We start from the raw sequence: 22,874 nt of genomic DNA on the forward strand, positions 1-22,874 counted from the left end.
CCTGGCCAGTTGGCAATATTAGCCAAAAGTGGAAAAGTAATCTCTGGCTCATGAAAATTTATACCATAATAAAGGAGTTACTCATTTAACATTACATAGGATTGTTGTTTAGTTCACAAAAAATAATTCCAGGGCTATTCAAGAAAGATTTCTTGTGAATGCATACTTTGACAGTTAAAAATGGATGTTCATACACTATGGCAATTAAAAAGTGTAACCTTTCAACAGCTTTTATAATTCAATAAAGTCATAGGGCTCCTACATGCACTTACAAGTTTTCTATTACTTAATCTCCTAACTGCCATTCTCCTCAGATCCTGTACCAAGTGAGCAATCTCTTCCAAGGTTATGTGTGAATCCAATGCATACATAGCTAGAGTGGCTTTACTTGGATGAACATTAATGAATTTGCTCACAGGTACTCTTGGGCAAATTGCAATATCTCAGCCTAACAAACTTCAGAAAACTTCAGTGGGAGTAAAATCCCACTCAGCTCCCAACATTTGAAATGACTGATGTAGCTGTCCCTTGAAAGATGTCTTGATCAGAACCATGCTGATTTTTACATATCAGACTTCTGATAGAAGCACACACAGTTTTTATTTCTGATCAATTGATTAACCTAGATCAACACCAATCTTTTAGAGGAATCAGGAGATAAAAGTGCAGTCTTTCAGCTCTGAGTTTTTTTAAAAAGTCATCTTGTTTTTTTAAAAAAAAAGTCAATTGAGACAGAAGAACATTATAGCTGATTTCTTTATTGATACTGTATTACGAATGAAAAGTACAATAGGTGCAGAATTCCGGGCAGTTTGACTCTTGCATATTGAGTGCACACAAGTGAAATATTTCAAGATACAGTAACACCCACTTTCCCCCTTCCCCACTCCCTCCCCTCCATATAAAACTTGAGCAAACAATAATACATACAATGACAAAAAAGTTTTTTAAAAAACAACAAATACAATTCTTCCCTTCATTTAGTGCAGAGGCAGCTAGGTCCATCACCAAAAGACTGAGCCTTTGCAATCAGGCAGGATGAAATGAATGAAGCTGTTATGAGACAGTAAGACAGTGGAACCAGTTTGGGGGAACCATGCTCCATCCCTTTAATGCTGCGGCTATGCACTAAGGGGTGGATAAAAACAGATCAGGTATGTATTCAAGCATTTTTAAGAGCCCCAGTTTTTTTTTAAGAAAAAAACTAATTTGCAAATCATTTGTGCCCCAGGAATATATTGTGCTACACCACTAAAGGGATTTGACACTTCACTTGGAGAAGACAGTGCTCAGAAAATCTTCCACTTTAATGTTAGCCATCTCTCCCTTGTGGTTTAATGAAAAATGTTGGATTTGCCAGAGAAACACTATCAACTGTACTATACACCTCTTCTTACTGCAACAAAGACACTGGAAGATAGCAATATCCTTCTTGCCAGTCATTTGAATATTGCATGTCTTAGTACAGATTATGCAGATTAACTGGGCCCATATGATTAAATTGGTTTCAATATGATAATTCTAAGGCTCCTTGGTGGTTTGAACAATGAACCAAGTGTTCTTTTGGTCTGTTTGAATATTCCAGTCCTAAAAACACATTTCTTATAGTCACGTTGGCATTGATTTTGCATATAGCACATTGCCTAAACCAATGTATACTTACTCCAATGGCAGACCCAAAATACAAATAACTATGTATAGACAATGTGCATAAGACTGTAGCCTTAAAGAGTACATGTAAACCTGCAAAAGAAAGCCAAGTAGCCAAAATGCCGTCCAATTCTCTATGGCTATAAGAGTTTTGTTCTACAAATTGTATTCATCGCTAGTTCCTGTACTCAATGTAGGCTTGGATGTATTCAGGGAATCAATGCATGTTCTCTCTTGAATCAAAAACATACCTTAATTATACGGAGCTGGAAGCTTCCTGGTATAGATTATCATGAAATCGGGGCCTAACATTCTGATTCATTTGGCTTTGAATCTATACTTGCTTAACTTTTAATGCACAATGTAACCAAAGAGTACTTAAAACTATTGTTTCTATCTGGCATTAAGGTGAGTGGTTACACAAACTGAAAAAAGAGAACCACAAACTCAGGTTTTCTGTAATTGTTAGGAGGATACTGAACCAACTTCCAAGATGCAAACATTCCAAAGTCAAATTTACAACAATATACTTGTTATTTGCTGAGCATTCCACTTCTCAAAAGTTATTAGCTATTGAGATTTCCTTCAGTTGACAAGCACTTAAGGGTATATTTAACTGTATGGAGACTCCATCAACTTTGATTAATATTCCATAAGCTCAAAGCAAGCACATACTCCTTTGCAATATCAAAGTCAGCTCTGCTAATAATATTACAAAACTGAGCCTGGACGATATATAAATCCCTTTGCTGTTTTCTCAGATATATCTTGAAGAAGGTCATCTCATTCTTTATGCTCTACCACACCATATATTTTAGTTGACTGGGGATTAATTGTATATTGCAATTCCATGGAAAAGTAAACTTTCAATGGCTTCATGGCTCAAAATTGCAAGTTAACAATTAAAAAATGGACACATTAAAAAACTTATCCCTTACTTTAAAAATACAGTTCAAGTAGTCTTTATGTTCTTTTAAATGTTTGGATATATAAGGCAAAGCAGGTACAGAACTGATTAATGCCCCCTTTCTCTAAGCAATTGAGTATATATGATGGGGGCACTGGTTTCCCCTCTGCTTACAATCACACAGGTGATTATGTATCATCACCTCCTGCCCCTCCCCCCTCATTATTCCTGAGCATCAAACTGAATTGGCTTTTAAAGTTTCCCATCTTTGTTATATCAGCTCAGATTTCTTGTGTGTTTTTTGCACTCTAAAGGATAGAATAAGGAACTTTTAAATGTCCTTGCCATCTTGGGAATGGAGGCAATGAGGATGGCCAACCTTTATTTCTGGATTTGCTATGTTATTATACTCCTTCCCTTCTGGAACTTTAGTGTGCAAGACAAACTCTACCCTTTCCCTTCCTCAGGGGTGGTGGTGGTAGTGGTAAAAGCAGAATATTGCATTTGTATTAAGTAGATGACCTGATTGTTGCTGCCGAAAGGTAACCCTCAGAACTGTTCCTTCCTTTTTGACAAGGAAGTAAAACAAAGCAGCAAAATAATGAGATGGTCATCCACTTGAGCTATTCATCCTGAGGAAGCTCATTCCAGTAACCACCATGTATATTTTTACCTAATTTGAAAGATGTGAATGACCACTTAACAAAATATGGCATCAATTTAGAGAGAAGGTGGGCGATGGAGACTGAAAATGACTGTTGTTGGTGGAAGGATGCTGACCCTCACCTTGCAAAGGCCAATTGGCTGCTCTATGTACAGTGAATAGTTCCATGAAATAGGATGAGATTACTCACACAGCACATGCCTTTGTAATAGGCGTGCTTCCAATTCTGTGTGAAAAACTAAAAAAAAACACACGTTGATTTAAAATGTATATAGTTGTACTTATGTATTTCTGCATGTGCGTGCATATTGTGTATATGAGTGAAAGGCAATTAGCTCATATGGTCATGACCAAGCTATATTTCAGAAGAGAAAAAAAAAGAACACACTTATCACACTTTCCTAAAACGAAAAGCTAAAAATTTCAAGTTCAGTATTCGAGATCTTGTCCTTCCCACCCCACCCTCTTGTAATTTTCTGGGTTTGTTCCCCCTCTTCCAACTTACATTAGCACCATAACAACATTTAAACATTACAACCCATCTTCAGTTACTACACAAAAATGGTCCCATTAAAAATAGTGCTTTTCTGCCAAAAAAAGTTATATATAATATATATTTTATATATTCAACTAAATCCGTGGCAAATGTGCAATGCAGTCATCTCCTCCATTAAAGTGAACCTTTGTTCACACTTTCTTCTTTCTCTCACTTCCTCGGTGATTTTAAAGGTGCAAATACATTTGGAATTGTGTAATTAAATGACAATAAAAAAGGTAGTGGACCTCATTTCTCCTCTGGTTCTTTAAACGTGCAAAACCCCCTCCAAAACATACTGTGGTTCTGATTCTGGAAAAAAAAATGGGTGGAAATGAGGCCAGAATGTAAAGCCCTCAGATGTCCCCACCCCCCTTTGGGCTCCTTTTGATTTCATTATCTTCTCTTGCTCTTCTGTGTTTGGAATATGGGCTGAAAGGCAGTGGCCGAATATTAAATAGTTCAAGTGCCTTAATGGTCCTTTTTAAGTAAAGGCTGCGAAACTGAGTAGGAAATGAAAAAAACCAACAAATAGAAGATTTTTAAAAAATTAAGGACAATGCCACAGAAATGCTGCTGCTGAAAATGTTGTAATCCTGTTCTTTCTATGTCAGTCGTTTGGTGTTACAGTGCCCCTTGTTGTTGCTCCTGGGTGTAAAAGGGCATTTCCCCTCCCCCCCTGCCCTGGTTTGGGAGCGATAAAATGTTGGGGCCAAGCCTGGGAATGCCTCCCATAAGATTGACAAAAAGTAAGAATCCATTTTGTTAATTGTCACAGTTCATTTCTGGGTGCCTATTGTTTCTGATGTGGCTTGCACAACAAGAGGCTTCTGGGTGGGGAGGACCACCAAGGGACGATGGGCCTTGGATTCCTCAGATTCTTGCAGTCCTTCCGCTTGCCATCGATACCTGCGGGCACGGAGGATGTTGGGGAGACCTCTTTGAAGGCGCTGTGAGCTTTTCTTCTGCCAGATGTCATATTTTGAGTACTTGGTATGAGAAGGCTTTTGAAAGGTATCCTGAAGGGGAAATGAAGAAGAAAGGGGAGAAGAGAAACAAAGTGAGACCTTCCACTTCATAGTTAACATTTAGCACTACAAAACCTGACCAACTTTTGGCTGTGAATTCAGATGATACTCTTCAACAAGGCTCACAAATTAAAAAAAATGTTGCTTACTCAAATATGTTCCACAAAATTTGTTTCTTAACTAACCTAAAAGTCAGCTATTTTGTTGAAAATTTCAATGTCTTCTAATACTGTCTATATTGTGTCTGTTTCTTACACAGCAGATTTACAAATACATGTAAAATGTGAGCTTGTTTCAAAAAGAAAAACATGCCGGCTATTTCATAACACATAAACTGTCTTTTCCTTAACCAGAGTAATTGAGCAAAGTTAATTTTTCTAAACAATGTGGTAGATACAAAAGAAAAAGACATTGTGCAAGTATCAGTTCTGTTCCACATGGGCCAGTGAAGCATTTATACACAGGTATAAATGATACTGGTGGAGCCATGGGGCCATTTGCACGCTCCCGTGTGGGTGGCCCTGGAGCCAACGTGGCCTGCAGAGGATCCTTCACATAGAGGCGCATCCTTTTTTTTGAAACCTTACCTTCTCTGCCCTGTGCAGCTCTGCAGGGACAAAGGAACATGCCTCCGTGGTCATGGCAATGTTTTGGGGGATGGAGGGCAAGAGACATGTTCTTACTATTTCTGGGGTGCTGCATTTGGCCGATTCTGATGATACAGTTCTTTCAATGGATGAGAGGTCTAGCAACGTTAAACCTAACTTGACGTTTAAGTCTTGCTGAGTTCAGCAATGCTTCCAAGTAAGGGCAGGATTAGGCTGCACTTTCTAGCTACCAACAAAGATGCAAGAGGCCATCCAATTGCTCTTCCTTTTTTCTTTGACTTTATTTTAAAGCTCAGCTGTTGAACTGTTGATCCCAATTTTTAGAGGGTTCTGAGAGCAAAATAATTGTGTTTGAGAGTAAAATTGTGCATGTCTCATAATGTAGTGTTTAGTCATAACTGCAAAAGCAGCAGATGTTGGAGATAAAGCTCCTGTTGCCTCATGGTATTTTGTTTTTCAAAATGCATCCTATTACTTAGATACTATCTTACCTTGTTCAGTGCTGGTAAGACTACAAGAGAAGATGATGAGAGGTCCCGCTCCGATTTGACAGATTTTGCACAATAAGTTTCCAAGAGATTGAGATCGCAGCTCCGGAAACAGCATTCCTCCACTATGCCACGGTTGAGCCGGCCTCTGTTTCGGCCTACCGGCCGACCTGTAATAAAACAGTAATGTTAGGGAAAAAACATATTTGGGACTCCGTTGATTTCATTTTCCTGTAGGTATTATATTTCACTTCAACAAATTTTGGAAAATTCTACAAGTGGTTATTAACATTTTATAAAGTAGTGTGGACAATTCAGAATTGAGTGTGTGGGGTGGCGGGTGCAAAACTTTAGACTAGGCCTGTTACTGGTATCTGAACATTGTAATTATGTTTGGTTTGCTGTATGCAGGCCTGTTCTAGAAAAGACTGTCAAATAACAATTATTACATGCAAATATACTTTCATTTAATTTGCTTCAACACCAGTATTAGTAATGAACATTACTGAAATATATAGATTGTGAGCTGGCTGATATATTTGAAGACATCATGCACATTAAGAGCTGCCATGCACTTAGTCTTTGACTAGTTAAGGGGCAATCAATAAGTTGGCTCCACTTATTGTCTTTTATAAAGTCTTCTCAGGCTCTGTCCTGATATCCTGACTCTCTTCAGGAGTCTGCATGCAGTGCTAGTGAAGAAAAATAAAGCTTGTGGACTCACTTCTCACACGAATACCATCACACTGAGAGACAATGCTCAACAGAGCACCAGATTTTAGAGTTAATTTTGCAGAACCACACTTGTTCCAAGAGCAATTGCTAGATGAAACCCCGAGAAAATCTAAGAAATCCCTGTGTATGTCTTCTGTTATGGATATTTCTACCTTCCTTCCCTGAACTGACTCTATTTTTCTATGTCAGTTGTCATAATCTGTTTCCCTTTCAAGGCTGGTATCACTATTTCCAATTACACAAATGGACACAGACTTGAATGTGTCCAAAATCAAAATCAACCTTCTATCAGAGATGCTCTCAGGAAAACCAAACAAACCATAAGCATTCCTCCACAGAGGTTATGTTTGGAAACAGTGGCTGAAGAACAAATTTGAATTTTATAAATACGTGATTCATTTGTAAATCCATGTCAGGGTGGGATATTCTTAACAATTTAACTTGTGAGGTAAAACACATACAAACTATGACAGGATGCTGTTCAGAAAAGATAGATGATTGCTTTTTGTCAATTTTATACACCGCTTGTCCATGTTGCCTTCACTTCAATCAATATCAAGAGATCTTTTGCAATCATTGGCAAGACACAGTGGGATCCCTACAGGTCACTTCTTATCCAAATAATATCAGCCAGGGTCATTTTCAGCAATAAACTAGAACTGTTCTGCACTTTCTTTCAAGAGAAGGGTTCATCAGCATATCCAGCCCCTGCGTCCTATGTCTAGAGCTAAGGACATAGTATAAGGACACAGCAGATAGACACAGATTCTTGAAGAGTTCCTCTTTGTTTGGAGCTGCCCCTCACAAACAGGAACTGCAAGCTGCCTTTTCATAGCGTTTCCCAAGGTTACTCAGTACTGCAGATATGTGTACTGAGGAAGTGAGGTGGTGGATGTCTGCATGCAGGGATATTTGTGACACACTTCTGAATAATTGCAAAATACTCCAAAGTCTGTGCCCCCTTCCCTCACACACCCCAACCACTCTCTTCTGTCTGATCAATCAAGCACCAAGCCAAGCGGAAGACGACTTTGGGTGTAAACAATCCGCTCTTCCCCTGTCGAAGGAATGTGGGCACCAACAAGAAGGCCTTTGTCAGATGGCTGGGCAGCAGTAGCCATTGTTCCAAACCCCTCCCCCAAAATAGCTTCTCTTCCCCCCACCCCTTTCTTTTTCCTAGTATTATTCTGAGGGATGCAGAGAAAGAATGTGCTTTGTCAGCATAAGTGGTTGGAAAGAGCTAAGTTCTTATCAGCTGTTGGAAAGGAAGAAACAGGAGCTGTTGTTTACAAAGAAGTCAGATGCCTCTTTTTTTTCCCAGTCCCTCTTCATCAAACCCTTCATCTCTCCCTCATCCAAAAAGACAGAGCCAGGTTCACTCTTTTAACCTTTTTTGAAAACAAGTTTGCCCTCTCTGGTCTGAAATACTGCATTCCTCAGTGGCCCATGTGCCCTTCAATGCCAGTCTCTATTCTGTATTTCATTCCTACAGTGATGATCATACAAGCAATAGAAGATGTTACTTCTGCAATATTTCTCTCAATCCTTTTTACTGGTTGAAATAACCAATTTTTGCAAAAGTAGTTTAGGATAAACATTAATAGGCCTTGTTGTTCATTAACTGCTTCCTACACAGAGGTCATTTTAGCTCTTTTCAATACTGCCACCAGACCTCCCCCAATATAAAAAAATTAACCAGCATCTGAGAGATGAACTGTTAATTTGATTTCAATGGGGCCATGATAAATTGTTCCCAGATAGGGTCCTGACCTTTGATGGTTCTGGTCATAACTAGAGATTAAAAGGGCCTAAGAAGAAGCTCCCCTTTTAAAAATATTTTCAGGACTGCCACTAGACTATCTATATGAGGAATCTTTATGAGTATCAGGTCTGATGTCCATGGATATCATAAGTGGGTTATGCAGCTGTCAATGATCTAGTTACTGCTTGCTTTTGAGAAACTAGTGTGTATGTGCCTGTGTGTGTTGAACACAGGCACTCCCAACATAGACTCCAGTCCCCTAGTTGAGTAGCACAACTAAATGACCAGAATTATTTTTAACTCAAGGTTTCAAAGACTTGTAATTTCAATGCTACTGTTACAGAAAACAATATGAATGCAGAAAATATCCCTTTTGTTAAAGCTTGGTCCTAGGATCTGTTTTTATTCCCAGCTCTCACTCTTTATGGATGAAGCCACTGGAGATTACCCTGCATATGCCAAATATGTTCCCTCACTACTGAGTAACCACTACTCATTAGGATTAGGGACCAAGATCTTCAGATCAGAGAGTTCAGCTTTTGGGAATGCTTTGAGTCAAAAGGCATCCCTTTGGAAATTAACTACTATCTTCAGTGCTCTTAAAATGCAGTGCTAGTGATAAACATATCATTTTTGCACCTGTGAATTGTTACTCGCTAATCTTTCCAGTTGTCATTTCCTGTACCAAATGATTCAGAAGTACAGAGGTAGCCAAGGCAACACACCAGCCTTTGCAGATGAAATAGTTTTGTTTCAAATATGTAAAATAAGAGGGTTTTTTTTCACACTGTTTATGTGCACGTGTGTAATATGCTGTCAAATCACAGCCAACTTATGGCAACAACCCTCCCCCCCCTTCCAAGGCTTTCAAGGGAAGTGATTAAGCAGAGATGGTTTGTCATTTCCTTCTTTTGCGAAGTCTTCCTTGGTAGTCTCCCATCCAAGTATCAAACCCTGCCTAGCTTCCAAGTTCCATCAAGACTGATCTACACATACCCCCTGTTCAGTGTGAGGGTTTTCTAAACATAATTCTAGATTTTAGTATCATGTCTAAGATGGACACTGGATAAATGGGACAGTTTCCCATGGTGTAGTAGCTGACTCAGGACTGAGATCAGAGTTGAAAAACTTCCACTTTGCCATGAAATTCTACAAGTGACCTTGGACCACCATTAGCTTGCAGGGGTTTTATACACTGTCCCAAGCTCTTAGAAGACAGAAGAAATAACAAAAGTAATAAATATATCATCTTTCTTTGTTCATGTTACTAAAAAAGAACTAAGCAAGAAAATGGGACTCAGTTAAATTCCAAAATGCGAGGTAGCATTTATCAAACATACACTCCCTTCATTCTATAAACAGGTAACTAAAATTTGGTAGTAAAAGATAAGGAAAAGCAGCAGTAGAAACATTTTCCATGTCAGTTTTAAGAAGTTTGGCTAAAGAAATGTAGTTGTATTTCCAGGTAACTGTACCCAGAATGGAAACCAGTCAGTTGAATTAGGCTAATTGGCATCTATTTTTTAAAAAATACCATGTGTGTATATTGCTAACACTGATATGATGCAAAATGACACTCCATAAAATTTTGAAGTAACAGGAAGCCATCTAAGATACTGACAATTTAGATCCACATAGACTTGTTTTTAAATGTCTTGTACTTCTAAGAGATCTGTCCCAAGAAGAAACTAATGCAAATTTATTAAGCTTAAAACAGAACTCAGTTATTTTGATGTGTTTTTTCAAGGCTGTAATTTGATTAATTCAAGATTACACATGGAAGTTTAGAAAGTAGTGTCTCAAAGTTTAGTTTACTTTCTTGTGCTTCAGAAGACCTAGGTCAGTGGTGGCGAACCTTTGGCACTCCAGATGTTATGGACTACAATTCCCATCAGCCCCTGCCAGCATGGCCAATTGGCCATGCTGGAAGGGACTGATGGGAATTGTAGTCCATAACATCTGGAGTGCCAAAGGTTTGCCACCACAGACCTAGGTGCTTAATTAGATTAAAAGTACTGTTTCTTAATCAAACAGGAATAGAAAAATAAAGGATATGTACTGTACTTGTATGGGGAAAGTGTTACTTTATTTCTATTAAACCATGCAACTTTCAGTAACCTTTTTAACATGCTATTAAACTCCAAAAATGTATTATCAGAAGTAGGCAGAAGACTGTTATGAAGCTGTGCTTTCACCAAAGTACAAACTTCTCTAAAAGAACAGACCAAGTTCACACATGCTATTTAAAATAAAGCCTTTGCCCCATTCTTAGTGACCACGTGGGAATGACAGGCAGCTGATCATAAATTAGCCTTTCTGAGGAGTTGTCAATAATATTTCAACTTCTCTGTGGTTTCTCTGCCACTATGAACACAGGTGTTCTGTTGGATACCCACTGCTAGAAGACCTCTCACCATTTGTCTATAGAGGTAGAACAGGTCAAAATGTTCTAATCATGTAACAAGTACTGCTCACAATGCAGCCTTCGATAATCAATTTAGTTCAACCTCAAACTGTAACCTTAAAACAACAACACTGGTCTACCTTATAGGGCTGTGAAATCTTATGAGATAATTTGAAAAACACTTCTCAAAATTTGAAATGCGCCTCATAAATTCCAATTATTATAGTAACACCTGTACATGATCCAAGTCTACAGGTTTTACAGGGGAGGAGTTAATGCTCATTTCCTTTCATGAATAAAAGATACTTACTAAAATAAAATCCTCTGTCCCCACAGACAAACTGCAGGGTGTCCACCAACTCTCCACCACAGAGGGTTTCAGCATGGCCGTAAGCAGAGGCAGAGTCAACCACGTATGCCAAGAAGGTGAGTGCTAGCAGTAGTATCCGCTTAGAAGTGCACATCTTCTGCACCTAAAAGATAGATTAAAAAAATAAATTGTTCCTCCTGTATGATCCAGTCAGTTATGAAACAATACAGCAGCAAAGTAGAAGATTTGAGATATTACAAGTGACTTTTATGGGACTTTCTGAGAATTCCCTCCTTGTTTTTTTCTGTAAAGTGAAGAGAACCAGCATATACTTCAGCTTTCAGGGAAAGGAGGCAATGAAACTGAATCCTTAACTTTAATGTTAGTTTCAGTTAAGTATACTTTGTATTTGAAAACAAACTTGTTTGAAAACACAGAAAGGTGTAGGCAGCTGTAGTAAACAAGCATCAAGAACAAGTGACAGCAATTGCCTTTTATACTAAGCTCCATATGAATAGGATAGCATCTAAACTTTGCACATTTGAAGTATTATAAAACATGCACTGAAGAAGCAGCGGTGCCAAAGCTAGCTAGTGAAGTCACTTTGGGTCAATCCTATAAAATTTTCAAGTCAGATATTGAACTTGATGAAGCAAATTTACCAAAGGTGGCAGAGGCCCAAGTATACATGCTGTCTAGCTAAGAAAGGAACTGGAACTTGTGTTTACACACAAGCATGAGTATGAAGTTGCCAAGGTAGATAAACCAAATAATTATCTTTTGGCATCTACAGGGGAGGGAGAGCAGTGGTGTCCTTAGCTTCTCTACTTCAGGAAAACAATGTATAGCATCGATTACAACCCGTTCAGCTTTGATGAATTTCTACAGAATAGTTTTGGCCTTCTTTTGATCAGCATTATTTTAACTATAAAGCATTATTAAAAGCATGTGTTGGGGGAAAAGTCTGAAAGGGAAGGGAGGGTTTGTATGGAAGGAAATATTTTGTAAGGCCTTGATTCTAAAATTCTAGCTCAGTTTAAGAGAATATATTACTGTTTCCTGGAAGGGATAACTAATATATGGTCATCACGATAGCTCAAGGCAGACATGGTGACCTTTTGTAGAATTGGAATGAATCCCATGAGTGATCTAGTCCAATCTATTCTTGGCTTCGCCTCAAGCTTTCTAATGTGACCCCAGACAGAGTCCAAGGCCAGTTTCCTATCCATTAATCCATATTACCAATGCTGGATTACCAGCTTTCCAGTAATTTATGTTATGTGCTGTCCTTAGAGAGGGAGGTAGCCTAACTGTCTAAAATGGTTACTAGTCCCAAATGTGGGAGGAAATACTTGCTGTACTAGGCAGGAAAAACAACAATGATGATCCAAAGACAACTCTGATTTCTTATTTAAAATAAATCATCTGATTTGGTTTTGAACCAAGTATACTTTCAGAATACTGAATTTAAATACAGGATTCCGAGTCTAGCTTTATTTGTATATCCAGTGTCTAAAATCTTGACATGTAGCAGAAGGGGGGGGGGGGCTATATGTGGATAATGAAAGCATGAACAACTAGTCAAAGAACCATTTCAGCTGAAAGTAATGTTGAGATCACAACCAAGTTGGGCCAGAAGTATAGCCATTAGGATTATTTTAGTAAACATGTTAGGAATGGGACGGTTTCCCTTTTTTGCCTCCTACATACTTTAGAAGTTGCAAAAAGAAATTCTAAAAACTACTTGTTAAAGAAGCTTGATAATATTAATACTGCAGCAGATTTAGTTTCAGCTAATGAGGCTATCTGTGCAACATGTATTAATTTAGTTTTTACATTTCACAAGAGATGCTCTAATTGGACTTAAGATATTGTTTATTTATTTTCATATCCCACTTAATTTTTTAAGATGAGTTTCAAGTAATCATAGAATCACAAAGTTGGAAGAGGCCACACAGGCAATCTAGTCCAAGCCCCTACTAAAGCATCTCTGATTAGTGTTCATCCAACCACTACTTGAAGACTGCCAGTGAGGCAAAGCTCACCTCCCTAGGCAGCCAATTCCACTCCGGAACAGCTCTTACTGTAAAAAAAAAAAATTCTCTACTACCCAGCTGGTATCTTTGTGCCCATAATTCAAACCTATTAATGCAAATTCTATCCTCTGCTGCCAACAGGAACAGCTCCCGGCCCTTCCTCAAGAATTGCACACAGAATTCCAGGTGCAGCCTGACCAATGTGATGTACAGCAGGACTATGACATCATCCAATTTGGATGTTATGCCTCTGTTGATATACCCCAAGACTGCATTAGCCATTTTTGCCACTGCATCACACTGGCTGTTGATTCTTATCTGATAGTTCACCCCTACCACTGAGGACACAAAGGCTTAAATCTGTTGACAAAAATAAAAACAGCCCATAGATTAAAAACACAGCCAGATTGGCTAAAAACAGTCCAGCCTCTACCAAATGCCCTCTGGAAAAAACCCAGCTGTTTTTACATGGTCAAAATGCCCCGGGGTCGATCCGGGAGCTTAAGTGCTGCGGTGCTTTTTCCCCCTGTTTCTGATTCCCCACAGCATTCCAGTTCTTCCCGGGAGTCAAGGCAGGGCTGGTGCATTATGCCCCAACTGTTTCCGTGCGAGCCCAGGGCTTTTCCATTTGCTCCATGGGGGCTGGGGGTGGAGGGCGCCACAAATGGAAGTGTGCCCACTCTCCCAAACACACATTTTAGACTGGGGGGGGGGGGAGAGGGCACTATGAATGGGAGTGCACCCCCCTCTCAAACACACATTTTAGATGGGGAGGGGGCAGAGCGGCGAGAAGAGAAAATGGCCCTGGTTCTGCTGCCATGGTGTTTTCCATGGCAGCAGAAACATACAGGGGCAAGTGGAGGCATGAAGGGGCATTTCAAAAGAACCTCCAATTTGGCGATTTTTGAAAGTTGTGGGGAAAGGGGGAAATGGCAATGCACTGCAGGGACAGACCCTCTGCAGCTTCGGGGACTGTGAAGAATTCCTGGCTGCACAGGAGTAACAACAGTGCAATTTTGCCATGAAAAAACAGCCATATAAGTCTTCCTAAATGCAGGAAGCGAAGCTGTCAGGGTTTAGAGCTCTGATCAAATTATTATATTTTGGGTTCTAAAAGGGCCAGGGGCCATTCTCTCAGCTTTTCTGTCTCAGGCATCCAACAATGAGTAGCATCAATTACAATAATTTCAGCTGTGATCAAACTTGGGACGAAGTGCCTAGCTAGTTTCAGAGGTTCAGATTGGGAGAACAGAGATAGAACCAGTCATCCTGGAAGGCAGAACCATCTTGCAGAATACCTAGGCATTCAGAGAGCAACAACAGATAGGACTACTACTAATCTTCACTTCCTAGAGTTGCCTCCTCTCTTAAAGAATATGTTTGTTAACATTTATTGATTTTAAAGTTGTGATATTTGAAATCTCCATTAGATTATTATTGCAAAAGGGCCTACTGGGAAAGATTACCTGGTTGACATAGGAAGAGTCTGCCCAAACTGGCCAGAAGCTCACAGTGAGCTTGTCACATTTTCTATCACTATGTGCAGGATTCAGCTTTTTATCTGCCACCCGACAGTTCACGGCATCCCAGAAGCTGCCCTGTTTATGGTGATGGATGCTCAACTGGCACACTGTAAGTACAGAGTCAATGCAGACAAGCTTTTCAAGCACTTTTCCTATTGTTCTCATACATCCAACAGTGGTGCGAGATGGGTTCCTACTCTGAACCTGGGGGGGAGGGGGAGGGAGAGAAATTGCACAAGGCAGCTTCAAAGATCCAAGAGACCTAAAGACCAATTACTTGTTGCATATCATTTTTAATGAAAATGTTGCCAAAGTAATGCTGCGCTACCTGTTTATTTGCAACTTCTCTTTTAGGGCACCAGAGGTCTGTAGACTATGGCATCTGATGGTGAGTTTTAAGGACAAGCAACAACATCCCCCACCCCCCATTATCTTCTGCATAATGGGTGACCATCAGATAGCCAGTTTAACCACTTTGTCATCAACCCTAGTAACAGTCAATCTCTCACAGAAGATTGCTTCATTTTTATGTTTGACAACTCTGAGCAAACAATTTATTTTCCCAGGAGGCCTCAAATCTGGGAATTTATCTGTCTGTTCACAAATTCTTGGAAAAAAATCCTGATAAGGTTTATTTCCCCTCCCTGTCCTGAAAAAATCTCCCCCCAGCACTCTTCAGTGGGATCACTGCAACAGTAGATGATGTGGCACTTAAACGCCTTTCCTGCCCAAAATGCAAATACACACACAGTGAATCCAAGTTAAACAACAGTATCTCGACATAGCTATGAAAGATAACTGCACTGAAGAGAAGTCCTAGCTAACCTCCATCTTGTGCAATGGAAGTGCTGGATGGGAAGAACTGCATCCCAAAATAAAAACCAGCTTCCATTACTCTGCTTTCTCATAGCAAATTCTGCTGGACTTTTTTCTCATCTTTCTCTTGAAGCCAATGGCATTTCAGAATGAACACTCATAGATCTCTTCTATAGTTATAGCACATCCTAACTGAATTCCTGTATTATCAGTGATTCCAACACGCTGTATTAAACTATCCCTTCTTAGCCTATTCAAGTTATGAGTCAGGATTTGACACAGAGAGATACAGATGAGAAAGCAGTTATTTTGTCAAAAGCTTTGATAACTAATACTCCCCAGTTCTGAAATGAGAAGGGCGGCACCCTTCAATAATTTATTAGAAAATACCTGCATCTCTGAAATCTTAAAATGGCAGATCCTCCCTTGGCTATGGAAAGTGTTATCAAGTCACAACAGACTTGTACTGTTCCCATAGGCCTTTCAAGGTAAGAGTCATTCTGAGGTGGTTTGCCATTGCTTGCCTCTGTACGCTGCACTCAGTGGTGGGATTCAAATAATTTAACACTGGCTGTTTACAAGCACCATTTTAACAACTGGTTCTGCCAAAGTGGTGCAAACCTGCTGAATCCCACCATTGCCTGCACTGTACCTTGGTGGTCTTCCACCCAAGGACTAACCAGGGCCAATCCTGCTTAGCTTCCAAGATCTGACAAGATCCAGCTAGTCTGAGCCATCCTGATCACGGATTGTTCTCCCTTACCCTCCATGTAATACCGAGCCATTTACATTCCTTTTTGGCAAAGAGGGAACAAACAAGGTACACAGACATTATTATTTTGTTAGTAGGTTCTGCTAGGAATGCCATTTTGAAGTACCCTGTAATAAAATGTTGTGCAAAGGGAGAGATGACAGTTGTACTGTAACATAATCTGACATCCAAATGGATGTCAATAAACTTTAAAGCACAGCTTAGGTACTAGGCATTCTTTCCCCCCACCTCTTAAGGCTGGCTTTTCAGCAGTAGGGATATTCACCTTGGGTTTTCCCCTCTCTTTCTCTTACCACTTCTGAGGGCAGTAAGAAACCAGGCAGAAACAGAAAGGGAAAAAAATACTTGTTTACAACCTGGTGCTGAACTTTTGGCTGCTCTTTCCCATCCCCACCTGAATCTTAGCAAACAATCAAAACAATCTTGCATCTTTCGGTTTACTCCATAGCAGAGTGCAGACAATAGGCAGGAGATAGATAACAGAGGCTTAGAAGAAGGCTTAACTGTGTTGTGACATGGCCTACTACCAATAACACCGTGACTTATGATCCTATGAGCTCCACCCCATTCTGATTCCCTTTGCTAAAAAGCTCTGTTGATGATGTGGGTAGGGAGGAAAGCAAGAATACACGTTATCAGTCTATCAAAGAGGACAGATGTCACTGGCCAGCTGCATTTGAAAGATATACATTACTGATTTAATGTACTTGTGTGTCTCAACATAAGCAGAGGCCATTGAGCCTGGACTGGTGAGAGGTGGAATCCAGATACATTTCATATGTATCCAAGACCAATTTCGTGAAACTCCTCAAGAACACCTATATTGCTGGGGTAAGGCAATATATTATGGTTCTACACACCCACCCAGATATTTCTCTGTTTAATTAAATGCGCTTACATAGCACATATGCAGGCCCAAGGAACAAACCCCATTCCTTCAAAAGAGCAGCCTTTATAGTCCTATATGAATAGCAACACCATAGTTATAAAAGCAAGTTTTTCTTAACTGCCTTTAAAATTCCCTTTTGTTAAAAAATGGAGTTGTAATATCTCAAAAGTGTCGTAGATAATTAGATTTGCTGAACATTGTCCCATGCACATGCCCGTATCTACACACTGATCTACCTCTCCCCCAAAACGCAAAATCATAGTATTTTAACAAACCAGAGACTGAAGGATAAACTAGACATTTCAGCAGCATGAGTTATGTCAGAGTGTCTGCTGTATAGATTTTTTTTATAGTGGTTTCATAGGTAGCCATGATGGTCTGTAGTAGAAAAGCAAGATTCAAGTGCAACAGAGCCTTAAAAAACCAACAAGATTTCCAGGGTATAAACTCTTGAGAGTCCTTTTATCAGGTGGTGGCATTTAAAGCACAGAATGGTGCTCCTCACCTTGACCTGAATGGCCCAGGCTAGCCTGATCACATCAGCTCTCAGAAGCCAAACAGGGCCAGCCTGGTTAGTATTTGTTTGAGAAACCAGTGAGGTTGCTATGCAGAGACAGGCAATGGCAAACCACCTCTGCTTGTCTCTTGACTTGAAGACTTAAGCTGTGACCTGGCAGCACTTACACAAACACATACATGGGGCTCCTCATGCCCCAAACTCCCCCACCCCCACCCCATAGTGGGATTTATTTTCAGTCTCACAAACTCACCAGAGAAGCCACAGGAGAACAACAGTCTTGAGGGGGGAAAATACAGGTAGGAAAGGGTTCAGGGTCCTCCCTAGTGTTTGCCTATCCTGGAACTATTTCAGCACTGTAAATATCTGTGGTAGTCCAATCCTTGACTGAAATGTCTGCTGCTAGTGTCTAATTTGTACTCTATTTGTACCTGTATGCAAATAATTTGATAAGTCTAAAACAAAAAGAGCCTTTCTAAATACCACAGCTTTTAAAAAAAACACCAGGCTTAAAGCTCATATCAATAAATGCAGAGCGACATGTTGGGTTCCAGTATGCAGAGGTCTATGGCAATAAGCACACAGTCAGAAACATTAGAGCAATAACAGAAGTCATAAGTTGCATTTATGTTTTGATGAGGAAGCTTCGGCTAATGCACAAGCATTTGGCTGGCTGGCTGTGGTGAACAAGCATTGTCTCTGGGCAACAAAGTCCGGAAGCTTTTGTGGATGAGAACAGTGTGTGTTTTTTCTCTTTCTAGCCACCAGCATCATACAAATGATTAATGTCAGTATCTGAAAGCAGGCAAGTAAAAATGTTTGTGGGTTAGTAACTGGAGCAGTAAGTTTGTGGCCCATTCAATCAGTTGAACTTCTTTTGGTCAATTAAAAAGGCGCCCCAGTTAATTAGGTGGAATATCTTTTTCAGCTGTCAATTATTTAAGTATTTATTCATTCAAGAGCAGCAGATGCCTTCTTTGAAAGATTCCTTTCTCATTGAAGGACAGAGCACTTCTACTGAGATGATGCCTGCTGCTATGACATCCATCTAACACCTCAAAGCCTTCTTCTACTGGCTAATCAATTATTTGTACAAGCATCATACAATTTAACTATGTTCCCTTCCGCACATGCAGAATAATGCACTTTCAATCCACTTCCACAATTGTTTGCAAGTGGATTTTGCTATTCCGCACAGTAAAATCTAGCTGCAAAGTGGATTGAAAGTGGATTGAAAGTGCATTATTCTGCATGTGCAAAAAGGGCCAATGATTTCTTTAAAGAAATTTAGACCAATCCCCTTTGCAGTATTTTTAATTGACAGGTCTATAACTGCTGTCGCCCATCCCTTGTGATTGTCCTGTCCAACAGTGTTCAGAAAGTAATTTGAATGACACCACCAAATCAGAGAGTTTACACAGCTTTCATTCAGTTGAACATAAGCTGGTCCTCCCTTAGGCACACAACACTCCCACACAAAGCAGACGACAGCCAAGGCAGCTGAGTTCCTGCTATTGCCTCTGTCTTAGTGTTTGTTAAAAAAAAAATCTTTCCAAGCAGTTATTTACTGTAAGGGAAATTAGTGGGATAAGTGAGCTCCACCTAGCTGCTTACTTTCCTCTCTGCCTCTTGTGCCAGGCAGCATACAGTCTTAAGCCATCAAATCTTGGTTTGCATTTGTACCACTCAAAAGGGTTATACCAGCAAAACAGTCCAGCAGCTGCCTAAAATAAAGCCAAGAAAGCAGATAGGTAGGAAGGAAAAGAAGCAGTAAGCCCTGTTTATTCATCCCACTAGGGTATAAGAGTATTGCTTGAACTTTGGTGCACAGCCCAGAAAAAAATGATTTATTACATTAAATAAAAAGGGAAACACAATCTTGCTCAACTTTCTAAAGGCATCTGTCAGGGAACAAGAAGATTTAAAGTCACTCTTTTCACCTAGCCGACTGATCAATTTTAGCAGTCCTAGTTAGCAAGTTGTTCTTTATTGCCCCTTTTCTGCATTAGTTTCTAAAATCTTAAGTGGATTGGTATAACCGTGAATCTCTGACAGATCATGATGCCTGGTGCACCCTTGCAAGTTATGTGCCCACAACACACTGTCAGAAAATGTAATGAATTCAGCCCACAGCTTACTCTGCCAGTTCAGAAGATACAAACTCACTCATTCTCCTGCCATCTTCCTATTTTAAAGCATCTTGTCTCACTACCTTCTTAGTCTCCTTCATACCACTGATAAAGTTCTTTCTTAGATAGGTCTTACTACCCAAAACACACTAGTTAGCCTCATAGCCATGACACACAGCCACAACACTCTTTACAATTTTCAAAAGGTAAAGCATAAACCATTTTACTGCTGTCTCTTGTGCCCATTCCACAAAGAGTAACTTGCAATCACAGGTTTCAAAGCCCAGATTCTCACACTGTAAAGACTTCTTTGGTGTTAACTTGTGCTGTTAAAAGTCTGATTGCAATGGACTGTTGGGGAACATCCAACAAGTTAAATGGAGCCATTTGAGTCAGTGGTCTTCTGTGCAGAGCACGGTTAAAAAAACAGCTTTTCGCCTTCAAGGAAAACATTGGGAAGGCTGCAATAAGTTTTGCCAGACATTAGATTTCTAAATAATGATCTTTGTCAACCATTCAGGGTAGCCCTTTCTCACTGCAACTCTGTAGATGCACACACACAAGTTGAATCTCTTTCAAAAGCCAACCACAAGTGCTAGCGCCCGTGAAGTAGAGCACCAAGAGGTAAATAACCGTATACATGAAGGCAGAGTGCTGTGCCAGCCTTAAAACATCCCCCTCCACAAGTGTGTTTTTCTTAAAGCCACCCGTGTAAACCTTTCTTTCTTTCTTTCTCTCTCGCTCAGCATTCTGAGCCACACAGATTAGAAATCTCTTTAATGTACTACTGGCTGAGAGCAGTTCAGACACATCTGCTGGTACAGTTATGTTAGACTGCAGTTTCCTCATGTGCCCCAAATCCCTCCTGCTCAGCAGAGTGCTAAAACCTTTCCAAGTTTCTCAAAACAATTACTCTAGGGGAAAGCAGATGGAAGAGAAGAAAGAGGGGAAAATAATAAAAAAAATCCATACAAAGTAGAAGGCCCTATGCCAACTGTTAACTCTCTGCGTTTTTTGGCTCCACATCCCTGTTTTTTCCCTTCCTTCTGAGTTTTCATTCCCTGGGGACCTTACATGCTGCAGTGTTTTTTAAGAAGTGAGTTTAATAACCGCTAGAGCTGAGGAACTGTGTGTTCTTCACACAAAATGCACAAACCTTCAAAAGTTTTCCCTGAGCATCTCGACAAAAGCAGGCAAATAACTTTGTAATAAAAAAAAGTTGGTTGCAACCAGCACATGACCTCACATGTCCTCACCCGCAGGGAGGTAGTCCAGCTAGCGTGTAGGACTTAAGCCCGTTTCATCCAAACACATACCCAGAGTAGACTGTTAGCTAAATCGGCAGCTAACATTCAACATATACAGATCCTCCGAAGATGCCAGCCACAGATGCAGGCGAAACGTCAGGAGAAAATGCTACTGGAACACGGCCATACAACCCAGAAAACCCACTAGTGATTGTAGCCATGAAAGCCTTCAACAATACATTTAGTGTTGTATGACTTTTTGATACTGCCCATCGAAACTTCAGAGCACCTCGGGCATTCCCTGCAACCCCCGCCCCCCCAATAACAAATCATCGACACAGGACAGTACAACATTAAAAAAAATATCTCCCAGCATCCAGCAATGTGCAATTTCTGGCCACCAGCAACCTCTTCATTCATAAAACTCAAGGAGCGGAGATCTAAACTCTTACTCTATACATCACGCGTCTAATACGGACTTCCGCACCCAAAGTAGCTGCCCTTTCAAGCTCCTGGGTGTTAACATATGCAGCAACGCATCTCCCACAAGTTCCTACAACGCAATTCTGCTCCAGGCGCCGGGAAGCGCTTGGAGTCGGCTGCTCTAATCGCAAATGATGCCAGAGCGCAATAATCGTTACACGAAGTCAAAAACCGGCCGAGTCTGATCCATCCCTTGGGGGCCCTCTAGCGTCAAAATATGAGCATTGCAGAAGGGGACTTTTTAGTTTTCCCGTCCCGCAAACCCGATATCTGCACGCACCGAAGGCAAACAGTAAAGAACCGGGGAAGGGGGACGAGGGAGGAGAAAAAAGAGACGCGCGCGGCCACTATCGCATCCAGCTCCCCCTGGAAATGCCTGGACAGATCTCCTGGCAGGAGAGGCGGCGGAGAGATGCGCAGCAAAACAAACGAAACTTTTTAGTTGAAGCCAAGCGAAGCTGTCCGTTGCAAAAGTCGTCTTCCAAGAAGGAAACTTTTTTTGGAAAAAAACAAAAAGTTTGGTTTTCAAAGCAGAACGCAAGTTCCTGAGCAAAGGCACACACCCCGGCCGCGCGGATTGAAGAGCTCTGCTTCTTTTTTTGCAATCGGCGTCCTTCTGTGAACTCAAGAGGGACGCAACGCAAAAGCGGCGACGAGTATGAGAACCGCACTTACGTTGCAGACGCCCCGAGCCGCTTGCTGGAAGAGTTGCGCTGCTGCTGACCCAACCGCCCCGCGGCCGCACATTTCCCTGCCTCGGACTGCCTGATAAGTCCAGGCTGGTTTGTTTTTCCCCCTTACCTTTGAACTGCCACAGCTGCTGCTGCTGCTGCTACTGCTCTCAACTTCTTGCGTGCAGATTTGGAACACGTCTGGGTGGCTGGAGCATTCATCCATGTGGCTCTGGACTCTTGGCATGGTGCTTCTGCTTTGCTTTATTTCTGGTTATATTTGGTATGGCAAGTCCCTTTTAGATGATTAGACTTTCTTTCTTTCTTTTTTTACAAAAAGAGAGGCTTTCTTCTCTTTGCTGCGTCCTGCGAGGATCTTGTTTCCAGAGACCAAGCTGGTGGGCTTTAGTTCTCCCAGTGGCAGCCAGAGCTTCAATTAACTGCTCCACAACTGAGAGCGCTCACTGTCCCTTCTTTTATACACTGCCCAATGGGCATGCTCAAACTCCTAACCATCAAGGTAACTCAGCCAATAAAATTGCAGAGGTTATCTAACCCCTCTTTCTCCCCCCCTCCTTACCTCCTCCCTCTTCAAGTCCTTCTGAGCCTCCCATTTGGAGAGGGGGGAAAGTTTCAATCGTGCGTGGTTTCATAGAATACTCTTCTCAAGGCTGGCTATATTCAAGTGCTTCTTGCAGAA

At 40.7% G+C, this 22,874-nt stretch overlaps 1 protein-coding gene across 3 annotated transcripts; it reads right to left on the bottom strand.

The window, feature by feature from the left end:
• Positions 1–738: 738 nt before the first annotated feature.
• IGF2 (insulin like growth factor 2) lies at positions 739–22,644 on the bottom strand. Of its 3 annotated transcripts, none has more exons than XM_048486457.1 (4): positions 22,305–22,644; positions 11,092–11,254; positions 5,884–6,050; positions 739–4,775 (listed from the first exon to the last, which is right to left on the bottom strand). In XM_048486457.1, exons 1-4 carry the CDS (start codon positions 22,419–22,421, stop codon positions 4,536–4,538), a joined length of 687 nt encoding a protein of 228 aa, XP_048342414.1. In that variant the 5' UTR covers positions 22,422–22,644; the 3' UTR covers positions 739–4,535. The 3 variants fall into 3 exon arrangements, with proteins under 3 accessions (XP_048342414.1, XP_048342417.1, XP_048342415.1); XM_048486460.1 differs by lacking the exon at positions 22,305–22,644 and adding an exon at positions 22,179–22,186; XM_048486458.1 differs by lacking the exon at positions 22,305–22,644 and adding an exon at positions 21,473–21,574.
• Positions 22,645–22,874: the final 230 nt, after the last annotated feature.

Source organism: Sphaerodactylus townsendi, linkage group LG02 (genome assembly GCF_021028975.2).
Source record: "Sphaerodactylus townsendi isolate TG3544 linkage group LG02, MPM_Stown_v2.3, whole genome shotgun sequence".
Lineage (NCBI taxonomy): Eukaryota > Metazoa > Chordata > Lepidosauria > Squamata > Sphaerodactylidae > Sphaerodactylus > Sphaerodactylus townsendi.